Raw genomic sequence first — 17,503 nt, 5'->3', positions numbered from 1 at the left:
GCCTAGTCTGCCTGCCCCTGACGCCGGCCCTGAGCATATCTCACAACTTTGCAGCTCTTACACATTAATTTTGCGTCTCTTGAAGCCCCTTAGGGCCCGTTGCACATGTTGCAGATTTTTAACTCATTTGTTGCTTTTTTTTTCTGCTCAGATTTGTCCCAAATCCTGAGGGATTTTATAATGCCAGCAAAATGACTGAGATTCTCAGTCTCATGCACATGATGCTGCCTATCTTCCCTTGCAGATTTGTAGCAGATTTAAATCTCTAGGATGTCAATTCTTTCAGCATTTCACCCATACTAATGAGTGGCAGAAGATCTATACCAAAAACGCATGTAAAAAACACGCCTATTTTATGCAGCACTTTTCCTGCCAAGAGATGCAGAAATGGTGCAGAAATTTCTCCTCAAGTATGACGCCAACAAAAGTGCCCCCCCAACACAGTATGATAACCCACAGTGAATTCCTCCACATACATATTATAATGACCCTACAATAGTCTCCCCACAAAGTATGATACCCTCACAGTGCCCCCAACACAATTTGATGCCCCCGCAGTCACCAACACACAGTATGAAGGCCCCACTCACACAGTAGGATTGCCCAAACAACCCTCCCACACACTATAAAGCCTCCAAAGCCCTCCAAAAAATATGATGGCCCCCTCACAGCCCTCCATACAGTATGATGGATCCATCACAACCCTCCAAATAATTTAATGCCCCCCAAACAGTATAATGGCCCCAGATAGCCCTCCAAAGAGTAAAATGCCCCACACATAACCCTTCAAACAGTATATTTTGTTTTCACAATATGCTTGTTGATTTAAAAAAAAAAACAAACAAAAATAAAACCTTAGCTCTCCCCGTTCCTCCGCTGCTCCGTTCTCTGCAGCATGTAGTGTGAGTCTCTGCACAGCGGGCGCGATGTAGTGATGTCATCACATGTGCTGTGCTGAGACATCAGATGCACAGAGAGAAAGATGGAGGAGGGAGATGATAGCTTACTGTGCCATTATTGGTTTTACCTGTATCTGCAGCCCAGTGGCGGAGAGGGGTGGTCCGCAGGGGCGGATTATAATAGGGTCAATCTGGGCGGTAGCCCAGGGCCCAGGGATGTGGGGGGACCCTCGGCTACCGCTCAGATTGCCCGCTGCCATCAGGGCATTACTGCCCTGACTGGCGTATGGGCCCGGTGGGCAGAGAGGGGGCCCGCATTGGGCCCCATCTCATCTGCTCATCGGGCCCCTACCGGCGCTGCGGCAGTTTCACCTATTGACGTGCGGGCGCGTGCCCGCACGTCAATAGTTAGCAACAGCCGCCAGCCTATTGGAGGCTGGCAGCTGAAGTCAGCCGCAGGCACAGCGCACACGTCGCCGGCGTCTGACGTCATTGTCAGTCGCTGGCGAGTGCGCGCTGCTGGAGGGAGCTCGCCACTGGAGAGCACAGGTCAGGTGAGGAGAACTTGTTTTTTTTTTGTTGCTAACGGCAATCCGGGGGGCCCGGGCGGGCCAGAATGCTGGACACTGTCTGTGGGCAATATGCTGGACACGCTGGGGCAGATTGCTGGACACACTGGGGGCAATGCTGGAGACACTGGGGCAGATTGCTGGACACACTGGGGGCAATGCTGGAGACGCTGGGGCAGATTGCTGGTGGACACACTGTCTGGGGGCATTGCTGGAGACACTGGGGCAAATTGCTGGACACACTGTCTGGGGGCAATGCTGGAGACACTGGGGCAAATTGCTGGACATACTGGGGCAGATTGCTGGACACACTGGGGCAATGCTGGACACACTGGGGCAGATTGCTGGTGGACACAATGTCTGGGGGCAATGCTGGAGACACTGGGTCAGGTTGCTGGCCACACTGTCTGGGGGCAATGCTGGACACGCTGGGGCAGATTGCTGGACACACTGGGGGCAATGCTGGAGACACTGGGGCAGATTGCTGGAGACAATGGGGCAGAATGCTGGAGTCGGACACACTGAGGGCAATGCTGGAGACACTAGGGCAGATTGCTGGACACACTGGGGGCATTGCTGGAGACACTAGGGCAGATTGCTGGACACACTGTCTGGGGGCAATGCTGGAGACGCTGGGGCAGATTGCTGGACACACTGGGGGCATTGCTGGAGACACTAGGGCAGATTGCTGGACACACTGTCTGGGGGCAATGTTGGAGACACTGGGGCAAATTGCTGGACACTGGGGCAAATTGCTGGACACTGGGGCAATATGCTGGACATACTGGGGCAGATTGCTGGACACACTGGGGGCAATATGCTGGACACACTGGGGCAGATTGCTGGTGGACACACTGTCTGGGGGCATTGCTGGAGACACTGGGGCAGATTGCTGGACACACTGTCTGGGGGCAATGTTGGAGACACTGGGGCAAATTGCTGGACACTGGGGCAATATGCTGGACATACTGGGGCAGATTGCTGGACACACTGGGGGCAATATGCTGGACACACTGGGGCAGATTGCTGGTGGACACACTGTCTGGGGCAATGCTGGAGACACTGGGGCAAATTGCTGGACACTGGGGCAATATGCTGGACATACTGGGGCAGATTGCTGGACACACTGGGGGCAATATGCTGGACACACTGGGGCAGATTGCTGGTGGACACACTGTCTGGGGCAATGCTGGAGACACTGGGGCAGATTGCTGGTGGACACACTGTCTGGGGACAATGCTGGACACACTGGGGCAAGTTGCTGGACACTGGGGCAGATTGCTGGACACACTGGGGGCAATATGCTGGACACACTGGGGCAGATTGCTGGTGGACACACTGGGGCAATGCTGGAGACACTGGAGCAGATTGCTGGACACACTGTCTGGGGGCAATGCTGGACACACTGGGGCAGATTGCTGCTGGACACACTGGGAGCAATGCTGGACACACTGGGGCAGATTGCTGGTGGACACACTGTCTGGGGGCAATGCTGGAGACACTGGGGCAGATTGCTGGACACTGGGGCAGATTGCTGGACACACTGGGGGAAATGCTGGACACACTGGGGCAGATTGCTGGTGGACACACTGTCTGGGGGCAATTCTGGACACACTGGGGCAGATTGCTGGACACACTGGGGCAATATGCTGGACACACTGGGGCAGATTGCTGGACACACTGGGGGTAATATGCTGGACACACAGGGGGTAATATGCTGGGAACACTGTCTGGGGGCAGTGCTGGACACACTGGGGGCAATATGCTGGAGACACTGGGCCAGATTGCTGGACACACTGGGGGTAATATGCTGGACACATTGGGGGCAATATGCTGGACACACTGGGGGCAGGACTGGAGGCATGGGCAGAATGTAGATACGGGGCATGATTGGAGACATGGGGCAGAATGAAAGACATGGGGCAGAATTGGATCATGGGGCAGGATGGATACGATGGAGACAGATGGGGCAGGATGGGGAGATCATATGGGGTAGAATGGATACTCATGAGGGCAGGATGCGAGAACATATGGCTGGAGCCAGGAATGAGATAAACAGGGCCAGGATGGGAATATTATTACCATTGGGGCTAATTAAGGGATATTATTACTGCAGTGATGTATTTATTTTATTTTTTGAGTATACTGTTTAAAATGGGGGGGCGGTCCTGTTACTGTGTAGAGTGACACTATGTCGCCTTTTTTTCTTCATGTGGTGTAATGTAGAAGTTGTGAAAAATTAAGTAATGTGTTCTGCAAGCGGAGCTGGAGATAGCTGTGTTATTTCCTGCAGAAACGAGTCCTGGCTGGAAGAAATGATGGCGGTCTGTGCTGGATGAAAGATGAAGGACTTCACCTAGAGACGTCACTGGTAAGTCAGTGTTACCTATACACTGACACTATACACTGTATACTATATACAGAGGTCCTGTGTATAATGTCACCAGTGATCGCTGTATAACCTGTACACAGACACTGCATACTAAGTACAGATCTCCTGTGAATACTGGCACTTATGGTGATAGTATTGTGTTTTTTTTAATTACTGATCAGTAATGTAGTATTCAGTCACTATGTGGTGGTAATATGTGGTCTGGACATGGTGTTGCGGTATTTGTCCCTTGTATGTGCTATTTGGTCACCAAGTGGTGGAAATATGTGGTCTTGACATGGTGTAGCGGTATTTGTTCCTTGTATGTGATATTATTCGATCACTGTGGTTGTAATATGTGGTCTGGTCATGGTGCGGTGGTATTTGTTTCTTGTATCTGATAATGGTCATTTTAAAAATGGAAAAATAAATCAAAATATACCTAAATTGTATTGCATATTTTAATAAATATTTAATAGGTTACAGTAGAGTGGGGCCTGGCCAAAAGTGTCTACCGTGTTATGGTGGCGGCTTACAAAATCTTTGTAACATGACACGCATGACCCCGTCGCATGACCGGGGGGCCCACAGTGTCTGAACAGCCCGGGGCCCTGGCTACCCTTAATCCACCCCTGGTGGTCCGACTCCCCACTCATGGCCTCATAGCGTCCACATGGTCTGCCTCATTATCGATACGCCATTACCAGCTGTGTTAGAATTGCAATTTTTCAGTGGCCACAATTCCTCCAAAAATGTAATAAAATGAGATCAAATCATTCTCTGCACCCCAAAATGGTACCTAAGGCCAGGTTCACACTGCGCTACAGCAGCCCGTTCAACACATACGTTAAACGGGCTGCTGTAACGCAAGTGCCGACTTGGCACCATCGCTAGCGCAGATACAGCATCTGCTAGCTCTATCTGCGCTAGTAGTGACGGACCCGGAAACGCTGCAGCCCGCATCTCTGGGTCCGTCACTCAATGACGGCACATGGCTAGCGCACGCCCATTGTGGGCGTGCGCTAGCGATGCGTCCGACATAGAACTTAATGGTGGGGTTAACGGACTATGTTACACCGCGTTTATGCCGCGGTGTAACATAGTCCGTCTAACGGACGGGTTCAACACAGTGTGAACCCAGCCTTATAAATACGAGGGCTTATATAGGTTCACTGAAGGATTAAAAAATACAAAAAAATTGTAGGTCTCAGAAAATGGCGACACAAATCACAGTTTGTTCAAGCACTAAATATGAAAACAAAGTATACCAGCTGGGTATCACCATAATCGTCCTGACCCGGAGAATCATACTGCCAGGTCATTGCTGCACAATGAAAAGAAAGCTCAAAAAATAATGTTGGAATTGCATTTTTATTTTAATAGTTTCACCCTACTGTAGAACAGGAATAAAATCCTGGCTTTCATGCAATTCCTGTGTTAGTTCAGTATGAGGACACATACAGGACCCCCAGCTGTCTGCAGCCCACTGTGACCCCTGCACCCTGCCTGCCCCCACTACTGCTGCCAGGAGGAGGAGGACAGGGTGAGGCACAGACAGGACCCCCAGCTGTCAGCAGCCCCCTGTGACCACTGCACCCTGCCTGCCCCCAGTACTGCTGCCAGGAGGAGGAGGACTGGGTGAGGCACAGACAGGACCCCCAGCTGTCAGCAGCCCCCTGTGACCACTGCACCCTGCCTGCCCCCAGTACTGCTGCCAGGAGGAGGAGGACTGGGTGAGGCACAGACAGGACCCCCAGCTGTCGGCAGCCCCCTGTGACCACTGCACCCTGCCTGCCCCCACTACAGCTGCCAGGAGGAGGACTGGGTGAGGCACAGACAGGACCCCCAGCTGTCAGCAGCCCCCTGTGACCACTGCACCCTGCCTGCCCCCAGTACTGCTGCCAGGAGGAGGAGGACTGGGTGAGGCACAGACAGGACCCCCAGCTGTCTGCAGCCCCCTGTGACCACTGCACCCTGCCTGCCCCCAGTACTGCTGCCAGGAGGAGGACTGGGTGAGGCACAGACAGGACCCCCAGCTGTCAGCAGCCCCCTGTGACCACTGCACCCTGCCTGCCCCCAGTACTGCTGCCAGGAGGAGGAGGACTGGGTGAGGCACAGACAGGGCCCCCAGCTGTCGGCAGCCCCCTGTGACCACTGCACCCTGCCTGCCCCCACTACAGCTGCCAGGAGGAGGACTGGGTGAGGCACAGACAGGACCCCCAGCTGTCAGCAGCCCCCTGTGACCACTGCACCCTGCCTGCCCCCAGTACTGCTGCCAGGAGGAGGAGGACTGGGTGAGGCACAGACAGGACCCCCAGCTGTCAGCAGCCCCCTGTGACCACTGCACCCTGCCTGACCTCACTACAGCTGCCAGGAGGAGGACTGGGTGAGGCACAGACAGGACCCCCAGCTGTCAGCAGCCCCCTGTGACCACTGCACCCTGCCTGCCCCCAGTACTGCTGCCAGGAGGAGGAGGACTGGGTGAGGCACAGACAGGACCCCCAGCTGTCTGCAGCCCCCTGTGACCACTGCACCCTGCCTGCCCCCAGTACTGCTGCCAGGAGGAGGAGGACTGGGTGAGGCACAGACAGGACCCCCAGCTGTCAGCAGCCCCCTGTGACCACTGCGCCCTGCCTGCCCCCACTACTGCTGCCAGGAGGAGGAGGACAGGGTGAGGCACAGACAGGACCCCCAGCTGTCTGCAGCCCCCTGTGACCACTGCACCCTGCCTGCCCCCAGTACTGCTGCCAGGAGGAGGAGGACTGGGTGAGGCACAGACAGGACCCCCAGCTGTCTGCAGCCCCCTGTGACCACTGCGCCCTGCCTGCCCCCACTACTGCTGCCAGGAGGAGGAGGACAGGGTGAGGCACAGACAGGACCCCCAGCTGCCTGCAGCCCCCTGTGACCACTGCACCCTGCCTGCCCCCAGTACTGCTGCCAGGAGGAGGAGGACTGGGTGAGGCACAGACAGGACCCCCAGCTGTCGGCAGCCCCCTGTGACCACTGCGCCCTGCCTGCCCCCACTACAGCTGCCAGGAGGAGGAGGACTGGGTGAGGCACAGACAGGACCCCCAGCTGTCAGCAGCCCCCTGTGACCACTGCGCCCTGCCTGCCCCCAGTACTGCTGCCAGGAGGAGGAGGACTGGGTGAGGCACAGACAGGACCCCCAGCTGTCAGCAGCCCCCTGTGACCACTGCGCCCTGCCTGCCCCCAGTACTGCTGCCAGGAGGAGGAGGATGGATGAAAGCCGTTGCTACAACTAAAAAGCCTCGGGGCTGATGTACCGGCGTCCCTGGCACCCGAGCAGAGCAACCACGGCGCCGCACTGATTGCAGGACTCGCCCCTCCATATAAAAGGCGCAGCTCACGCTCCAGCGACATTTTATCCCTGGAAGCCGACCAGATCGCACAACCATGGCAGACACCCTGAGGAGGCTCAGCAACAGCGAGACGTGCAAACTGCTGCAGGACAAGCTGGAGGACTGGTACAAGGACTACCATGTGAGTGTCACTGTATATAAGCAGTGCCCGACTGTGTCCTCCATACTGTAATATCAGCGGATTACTGCTGGTGACTGAGCGTGCACACAGCGGCTACATGTGCGGTGGGGGATTAGTGCTGAGCCCCCTCTTATATCACAGCATTACTGGATCTGGGCGATGTGCACAGCCCGGCCTGAGAAAGCGGTAACCAAGGACGCTGGTTGTCATGGAGACAGGCAGGCCATCCATGGCAGAGACCAGTGCCAGGAACTGGGCCCATGGCAGCGTCTGTGTCAGCGCCACACTGTACCTGCCCTACACTGTGCCTGCCCTACACTGTACCTGCCCTACACTGTGCCTGCCCTGCCGTGTGCTCTGCCTGCCCTACACTGTGCCTGCCCTGCCGTGTGCTCTGCCTGCCCTGCCGTGTACCTGCCCTCTGCTCTGCCTGCCCTCTGCAGCCTGTGCCTGCTTTCTCTGCGCTGTGCCTGCCCTCTGTGCTGTGCCTGCCCCATGCTGCACGCTGCAGGGAGCAGTGACTGCTGACATGTATAGTAAATGACCAAATATAACACACAGACCTTTCATATATGAAATATACACAATACTGATGCACACAGTGATACATCTCTTTCAGCCCTGCGCCATACAATAACTTCTTTGCACGTTGCAGGTATTTTTTTCCCTGAATCTGGCATCTTTTGCACATTTCTATGCGCAGTTTGGAGTAATTATGAGACTGAACGGCTTATGTGGGCCCTCTGCTCCCAGAGTCCCATTAGGTCCCTCTGTGCTTGTCATGTCCCACGACTTGGGAAATCATTCAATGTTTTGCATTGTTTGTGTTTTATCCTTCTTTCTAGGCAGAAGTTTGCTTTTCCCTGTATTTTGTCCCAACTCTCTCACTGTAGTCCTGTGATGTATGTTTGTTCACGCCCTTATTCTCCATTTTGTCATCATCACCATATCTGTATGCATCCTACTGCATGTACTCTGTTGAATATTCCTTTTTACCTGCTACTTTCATCATAATACAAGAATTTCGGTTAAAGCAATCCTCTTTTCCTGGAGTCTTCTTACATGAGAACGTGGCTGAGTTAAGCTATCTGATAAATCGGTATGAACGTGAGTACAGGTCAATACGGAAGCGCCCAAAAGAATAGGTCTATCCAGGCACCACTGCGTTCTACATACCCATGAGTCAGAATAGTAAAAAGGAATAACCTGCCTTCAGAGACAGTAACTCAAGGTCTGTGCTGAACCTCAGTGGAAAAGGACATTTCCCAGATACACAGTAACCCAGTTCCCAGCCAGACCCCAGCGTGCATAGAAGCACACACTGCAGATAAACAGTGAGAAGTATAACCCTCATCATCCACTCTTCCTGCCTGCAAACAAATCATGTCTGAAGCGAGGTATACAATGTCCCTACCAGACTTACAGACACAGGAAAGAGACCTAGATTCCCATCCACCAGCTAGTGAAAGGGGAAAACGTACAGTTAAACCTACATGGAAAGTCATGGAGAATTTAGAGACTGAAAAATGTGTTGTATATAGTGATGTGTCTTCACTATGGGAGAAAGTGCTGAGTCACATAGACACTGTATCAAGGCCTGCTTCTCATGAGTTACCACTAGAGGGAGTCCTAGAACAATTATGCACAGCATACCAAAGGTATATGGAGAAGACTGACCAATACATTATTCTCCTGAAGAAACTGAATCTGCCAGAGACTTTAAAAGAATTGCAAAGTTTCCAGCAGCTTAATTCTGAAAGGGACTACACCGTACGCGACATTAAGACAAAGATAGAGGCTAAAATTGCACGGACACCAGATGCATCATCTCGCTCATCCAAATCGTCTAAGCACTCAAAACGCTCATCTAGGTCAAGTTCATCAAAATATTCCACTCTCAGCCAGCAGCTTATAAGGGCACGTGCTAAGGCAGAAACGTCTAAGATACAAGCAGCCTTTGCGCAAAGGAGAGCAGATATGGATGCAGCCACAGCACAAAAGAGAGCAGAAATGGCAGAAATGGATGCAGCCACAGCACAAAAGAGAGCAGAAATGGATGCGGATGCAGCACGCAAGGAAGCTCTGGAGAAGGAATGTGAGCACGCAACAGCCATGGCGGAGTTAAGGATCCTGGAGCGAGCTATCAGTGGGAGTCAAAGAGACAGCATCAGTTTGTGTGAAGTGGAGGCGGAGGACCCTATTGAACGCACAAGAGACTACGTGCTAAGCCAAAATGGCGAACAGCAGATCATCACTAACACTCCTGATGGCGTTCATGCTTCTCCAGGACACCAGGATGCCGATCCACTTACAGAACCCTACACTCAAGGTCAGTACAATGCTCCCAAACTTGAACTTCCTTCGTATTCCAGTATGCGCCAAGACCATGCATCTCATCAAACTCCACAGGCTATTATCTACACGCAACCCAATATACCGGCAGGTCATTATACTCTCGACAACCGCACAGTACCAGCTCCGCATGTAGCAGAGACTATACCCACCAAACCGGTTGCTGGACTAAATGCATATGCCACTCCATACTTACCCACATTTCAAGGCCAAGACGTCTCCACTCCTATGTACAACACCGCTCAGCCCACATTCGTGCATCCTAAGTCAGAAAGAACAGACATGTCCGACTTCGCAAGGTACATGATTCGCCGCGAACTTACTAAAACCGGTCTCACAAGGTTTGACGACCAACCTGAAAATTACAGAGGTTGGAAAAATGCCTTTAGAACCGTAACTAGTGACCTTGGCATCACTGCTGCCGAAGAGCTGGACCTGCTAATCAGATGGCTAGGACCACAATCCACCGAGCGTGTCAAGAGACTCAGGTCTGTACATATCAGTAATCCAACGGCTGGTCTCATGGCTGCATGGGAAAGACTAGAGAAAAACTTTGGCAGTCCAGAAGCCATAGAGGATGCACTGTTCAAGCGTCTACAGAGTTTTCCAAAGATATCAAGCAAAGACAGTTCAAAGTTCCTGGAGCTCAGTGACTTGCTGTTAGAGCTCCATCTGGCCAAGGCAGACACCCACCTACCTGGCCTCAGCTATCTGGACACTGCTCGTGGAGTAAATCCCATTATCTCCAAGCTACCGTACAACGTGCAAGAAAGGTGGACTACACTAGGGTCAAAATACAAGAAAGACCATCAAGTGTCATTTCCTCCATTCTCCTACTTCTGTGAGTTTATAAAAGACGTGGCAGAGCGCAAGAACGACCCAAGCTTTTCTTACCAAGAATCCAGTGGCCCAGCTTCACCTCCTTCTAAATACGTCAGCGCACGCTCGAACGACAGAAACCGCAGGGGTCCAGTGTCAGTGAAGAAGACGGATATTCTTCCCTTACCAACACCAGCCCCAGACAAGAGTAACAAAGGTGAAAAGATAGAGAACCCAAATCGTGAATGTCCCATCCACAAGAAGCCACATCCCTTAAAAAAGTGCATCGGCTTCAGGAAGAAACCGCTCCTAGAACGCAAGGAGCTTCTAAAGAAGTTCGGGGTATGCTACAGATGTTGTGCTTCTACTGAACACCTTGCTAAAGACTGTAAAACTACAATTAAGTGCATGGAGTGTGACAGTGAGGACCACGTACAAGCACTCCACCCATTCCGTCCTGACTCTACACTTACTCCTTCCCCCACCACGAGCCATGGCGGGAAGGACGCAGCTCAAACTGCAAGCCATACCACAATATCTTCTTCATGCACAGAAGTCTGCGGAGAAGACCTCTGGGACAAGTCCTGTGCGAAGATTTGCCTGGTGAACGTATATCCCAACGGTCACCCAGAGAAAGCCGTGAAGGTGTACGTCCTTCTGGATGATCAGAGCAACCGATCACTTGCAAGGTCAGAACTCTTTGATATGTTTAACTTAAAGGGAAATGCCTACCCTTACACCTTAGGTACCTGCAGTGGTGTTACAGAGGTTTATGGGAGAAGGGCCAGTGGTCTTACAGCGACATCTCTCGAGAACACCGTCGAGATACCGTTACCTACACTGGTCGAGTGCAACCAGATTCCATCCAATCGAGAAGAGATCCCAACGCCAGAGGCTGCTCTTCATCACCAACATCTCAAGGGGATAGCAAACAAGATACCAGCCCTCAACAACAGTGCAGATATCCTGATTCTGCTTGGCAGAGACATTCTCCGGCTGCACAAGGTGCGTCAGCAAATTAATGGACCACACGATGCACCATTTGCCCAACGCTTAGATCTAGGCTGGGTAATCATAGGCAATGTTTGCATACACAAGATGAAGAGACCTAACAACATCTCCTCTTACAAGACACACATTTTGTCAAATGGTCGCAGCACCCATTTCCAACCATGCCCACATCACTACTGGGTGAAAGAGAAAGTGAGCAACACCAAGTGGCAACAGGAATCCTTCAACAACATGAACACACTCCAGTCCTGGGAAGAAAACCTCGGGTCATCAGTGTTCGATTCCACAAGTAATGACAACAAGTTGGCACCCACAAGGGAAGATAAAGAATTTATAAAGGTTATGGATAAAGAATTTGTTCAAGACGACTCCAACAGTTGGGTAGCTCCTTTACCCTTTCGTTTCCCAAGAGTGAGGTTGCCGAACAACCTGCAGCAAGCAACTGCAAGGTTCTCATCCTTAAAGCGTACCCTAAAGAGGAAACCAGAGATGGAGAAGCATTTCATTGACTTTATGCAGAACATCTTTGACAGAAATCATGCTGAACCTGCGCCACCACTGAGGGAGGGAGAAGAATGTTGGTATCTTCCATCCTTTGGTGTCTATCACCCTCGCAAACCTAATCAGATCAGAGTGGTGTTTGACTCCAGTGCTCAGTTTGAAGGCCTCTCTCTCAATAACCTGCTCCTAACTGGGCCCAACCTGAACAACAGCCTCCTTGGAGTATTGATCCGCTTCAGACAAGAACCTGTTGCCATAATGGCCGACATTCAGCAGATGTTTCATTGCTTCATTGTGAAAGAAGACAACAGAAACTATCTTAGGTTCCTATGGCACAAGGACAACAACGTCAACAATCAGGTCATAGACTACCGGATGAAGGTCCATGTCTTCGGCAACAGTCCCTCACCTGCTGTGGCGATCTATGGACTGAGACGGACAGCCCAGGAAGGTGAGAGAGAGTACGGTTCCGATGCTCGGCAATTTGTAGAGAAGAACTTCTACGTGGACGATGGGCTCAAGTCCTTGCCCACAAGCGAAGATGCAATTGACCTACTCTCCAGAACACAGGAAATGCTATCCACATCAAACCTCAGACTCCACAAGATTATCTCTAACAGTCAAGAGGTAATGAACGCGTTTCCATCTGAGGACCGTGCCTCAAACCTAAAGGACCTCAACTTGGGTTCCGATGTTCCTCCAACACAGCGCAGCCTTGGTCTACTGTGGGATATCAAACGGGACACCTTCACTTTCCAAGTGTCACCCTATGACAAACCCTTTACCAAACGAGGAGTCCTATCTGTCATAAATAGCATCTATGATCCTCTCGGGTTTGTAGCACCCATCACTATTCAAGGCAAGATACTGTTAAGACAGCTTACGGCCGAGAACACGGATTGGGACACCCCGCTCCCAACTCAGAAACAGCAAAGGTGGGAGGCGTGGAAGAAGTCTCTGAAGTTCTTAGAGCAACTCCAAGTCCCAGGTTGTTATTCTCCAAGATCACCTTTGACTGCAATCAGAAGAGAAGTTCATATTTTCTCTGACGCATCTACAGAAGCCATAGCCGCAGTAGCTTATCTGATGACCTTAGGAGCTAACAAGGTACACTGTGGTTTCATCCTGGGTAAAGCCAAGTTAACTCCAAAGCCTGCACACTCTGTACCCAGACTCGAGCTTTGCGCTGCGATATTGGCAGTAGAAATTGCTGAAGTTGTACAAGACGTAATGAACGCGTTTCCATCTGAGGACCACGCCACAAACCTAAAGGACCTCAACTTGGGTTCTGATGTTTCTCCAGCCACACTTCTCACACAGAAGATTGGAGCTGCTACAGTTCCGCCTGGGAACTTCGATAATAAGGACATTTACAGACGTCAGTGGAGGCAAGTACAACACCTGGCTAACGTGTTTTGGCATCGATGGAAGACCAAATATCTACACTTGCTTCAAAACCGTCACAAATGGCAGACGCCCAGTCCCAATCTCCAAGAAGGAGACCTTGTTCTCTTAAAGGATACAGAGGCTCATCGTAATGACTGGCCAATGGGACTTATCACCAAGGTCCTACCCGGTGAGGACGGAAAGACTCGTAAGGTAGAAGTTAAGGTGACAAAAGGGGGCTCTACCCGAACCTTCTTCCGCCCGGTCACTGAACTCGTGCTGCTTCTACGAAAGGAGGACATCACATGAACTGAACATGCTCCTGGACGTTGTTCACGGCGGGGAGCATTCCTCCTCATCCCCCAGTTTATTGAATGTTGACATTTTCCATTGGATTGAACCTTTAACATTCCCATTGGATTCTGGGTTGGTGGAAGAGTTTGCATGTTTGCGGCTTCCCCAATCTGAAGATGGGTTTTATATACTTGAACTTATCTTTCGGTGTGATCTACGGGTCAACAACAACGAGTTGGACTTAAAAATCTTTTATGTTTTATTATTGCATGCACATTTTCTTCCTCTTGTTTTTTCAGGTTCGAACGACTTCGAAGAATTACGGACATCGTGAAATCCAAGGATTTCAGACGGGGAGTGTCATGTCCCACGACTTGGGAAATCATTCAATGTTTTGCATTGTTTGTGTTTTATCCTTCTTTCTAGGCAGAAGTTTGCTTTTCCCTGTATTTTGTCCCAACTCTCTCACTGTAGTCCTGTGATGTATGTTTGTTCACGCCCTTATTCTCCATTTTGTCATCATCACCATATCTGTATGCATCCTACTGCATGTACTCTGTTGAATATTCCTTTTTACCTGCTACTTTCATCATAATACAAGAATTTCGGTTAAAGCAATCCTCTTTTCCTGGAGTCTTCTTACATGAGAACGTGGCTGAGTTAAGCTATCTGATAAATCGGTATGAACGTGAGTACAGGTCAATACGGAAGCGCCCAAAAGAATAGGTCTATCCAGGCACCACTGCGTTCTACATACCCATGAGTCAGAATAGTGCTTTCAATTTTTCCTCCTTACCTTCCAAGAGCTATAACTTTTTTGATTCTTAGGCCGGGGTCACACTCCAAGTGTGACCCCGGCCTTAACATTGTTTTCAGATTGCTTTTTTTGCGGTACGAACTGTATTTTTTGTGTTTTGTTTTGTTTTTATTCTCTTTTTGGAAAGCGAAATTAACAAAACACTTTTTATTTTTTAGATTTTATTTACGTAGCGTGCAGAAGGGGTGATATAACTTTTATTTTTTTTAAATATACATTTTGTATTTTTTTTTTAAACTTTTTTTTTTTTTTAATTAATTTTGCATTTTGTGTTACGTTCAATGTAAGCATTTTCTGTCTAGTTCTAACAATGTGAACAAGCCACTATTATGGGATCAGTTTTTAAGGAATATAAAGTGTGCGGAATCTTTATGTAGTTTAGTCCCCAGGTCGGTGTCCGTTGCTATGGTAACCTCCTAACATGGCATTCCAGTGACTGGAGCCAGTCATCCATCCTCATTCATCCCCCTTCCCACCCACCAATCTGAGAGTACATAACATGTGCAGACAACAGACTCTGCTCTGCCATTGTGTGTTATGGGAATATTTTTTTTATATTGGGCAGTACAGTCTTTTTTTCTTAGGGTACCTGTGATTTTTTTTTTTTTTTTCTTTCTTTATTCTACCTTTGCTCGCGACTCATGGTCCCTAGTGCAAAAGTTTAGCTTGTCTTGCCTCTGAGTAACTTGTGGCATAAAAGTAGTACAAAAAAACGAAAGAGACATGCATAAATGCAGGGATCAACAAGAAAAATTAACAAATTTTATTTATCCAAAAGTTTTTAACCACACAAATCACAATTTAAAAACATTTAAAACCCACAAAACACAAAAAATACCCAAAAAGAAAATACAATATGGGGAGAGAGTAGAAAAACATCACACTACTTCATTAGCAGTATAATATATGCTCAAACCTATAGAAGATTGGTACCCAATATAGATACAGAAAGTGCAACGTGCAGTAACTGTAGCAGCTTATGAGGATATAAATAAATGACCTAAACGCAACTAGAGCAATTAGTGGCAAAATAATGAAAGCATCATAGCTATGGTTATCACAGTTGCTAAAGTGCAAAATGCCTCTCCAGACAGGTTTAAAATGAACACCAAATAGACATGCTCACACCATGCAGGTCACTGGAGAGATAGATGGTCAGAGCCCGGCTCCCATGTACCCACCCAACGCGTATCGTCACCTTAGTGACTTCATCAGGGGCAAAAGAGTATGGTTAACTAACAAAACAATGGAGTATATATACACTTACAAATTGGACAATTCAATGCAGGTGCGGCACGAGTCACATCGTGGCATAAAAAGAAGCTTGTGGGCCCCAATGCAAAATCTCAAATGGGGCCCAAACTATAATTGGTTTCACATGAGCCAAAATAACCTTTTGGTCTCCTAGGCTCCAAGGACTGGGTGCATTTACATCCCCTGCATCCACAATAGTTATGACCCTGGGAGTGAAGGGGTTTAGTGGCCCAAGGCCATGAAGGAGTTAGAAGGCTGCCATACACATTAGATGAAAATGGGCCGATGGACTATTGTTTGTTGGTTAAATATGCGATCATTCGCCATTGTCCCAAAGATCACAGGCTATATCAGCCAATGTTAGATCTATTTTGATCTCTGATGCAGCCAATGCTGGCCGAAACAAATCGAACACTTCTGACTAACGTTTTGAACAGCTACGAACATTCGCCAGTCGAGTTAAATGATTAAAGAGTTTGTCCACTACTTTTACATTGATGACCTATCCTTGGGATAGGTCATCAATATCTGATTGGCCGGGGTCTTATACCCAGCACCCCGGCTGATCAGCTGTTAGCAGTGGCCGCTGGTCGGAAGTACTTGCCTAGCTGCTCTGCCTACTTGTAGTGGCCGGGGCTTCGTACTGCACATCCACATCCTATTCTAATCAATAGAAGGCAGTACCCTGCGGCGGCCACTACCGGTAGATGGAGCAATTCGGCAAGGGAGTACTTCTGGCCAGCGGTTGCCGACACCGATAACAGCTGATCTGCGGGGTGTCGGACATTGGCCGATCAGACATTGATGACCTCTCCTTTAGATTGTAAAAGTAGTGGACAACATATTTACCCATTTGGTCAAATTATGATTTAGGGCAGTGAAGGGTTTAATGTCAGCATTCATTTTGCCGTAAGGCAGTGAAGTAGTTAAATCTGCATTCCTGATGGTCTAAGATAGAGAAAAGATCACATTTCATACCTGGGGTCTAGTGTGTGACTCGCCTCTCCAGGTAGCGCCCTTTTCAGGTTCTGTCACACAAACCGTTTGTCAGCAGTCCATATAAAAAATGGCGCACAGCGGTGGCATGGGCCAGTGTTAATCCATGTGGCGCTTCACATTATTTGGATGAGACTAGCCCATAAATTTCAACAAGTACTCAAAAAAGAGGATGCTGTATGGGTATCATACATACAGTGCCTACAAGTAGTATTCAACCCCCTGCAGATTTAGCAGGTTTAATAAGATGCAAATAAGTTAGAGCCTTCAAACTTCAAACAAGAGCAGGATTTATTAACAGATGCATAAATCTTACAAACCAAAAAGTTTTGTTGCTCAGTTAAATTTTTATAAATTTTAAACATAAAAGTGTGGGTCAATTATTATTCAACCCCTAGGTTTAATATTTTGTGGAATAACCTTTGTTTGCAATTACAGCTAATAATCGTCTTTTATAAGACCTGATCAGGCCGGCACAGGTCTCTGGAGTTATCTTGGCCCACTCCTCCATGCAGATCTTCTCCAAGTTATCTAGGTTCTTTGGGTGTCTCATGTGGACTTTAATCTTGAGCTCCTTCCACAAGTTTTCAATTGGGTTAAGGTCAGGAGACTGACTAGGCCACTGCAACACCTTGATTTTTTGCCTCTTGAACCAGGCCTTGGTTTTCTTGGCTGTGTGCTTTGGGTCGTTGTCTTGTTGGAAGATGAAATGACGACCCATCTTAAGATCCTT

At 49.4% G+C, this 17,503-nt stretch overlaps 1 protein-coding gene across 4 annotated transcripts in view; it reads left to right on the top strand.

The window, feature by feature from the left end:
* The first annotated feature begins 7,065 nt into the window (after positions 1–7,065).
* Positions 7,066–17,503, top strand: part of SPATA18 (spermatogenesis associated 18) — a 72,654-nt gene continuing 62,216 nt past the window's right edge. For 2 of the 4 annotated variants that reach the window (XM_077279780.1, XM_077279779.1), the window contains exon 1: positions 7,121–7,340. In XM_077279780.1, the coding sequence (XP_077135895.1) occupies positions 7,254–7,340 (87 nt within the window). In that variant the 5' untranslated portion in view covers positions 7,121–7,253. Of the gene's footprint in view, positions 7,341–17,503 lie in introns of all 4 variants that reach the window. The other 2 variants (XM_077279778.1, XM_077279777.1) reach the window with 2 other exon arrangements.

The sequence above is a fragment of the Ranitomeya variabilis genome, chromosome 1, assembly GCF_051348905.1.
Source record: "Ranitomeya variabilis isolate aRanVar5 chromosome 1, aRanVar5.hap1, whole genome shotgun sequence".
Classification (NCBI taxonomy): Eukaryota; Metazoa; Chordata; class Amphibia; order Anura; family Dendrobatidae; genus Ranitomeya; species Ranitomeya variabilis.
Note: the sequence above shows the minus strand (reverse complement) of the source record. Positions and strands in the feature narration are given on the sequence as shown.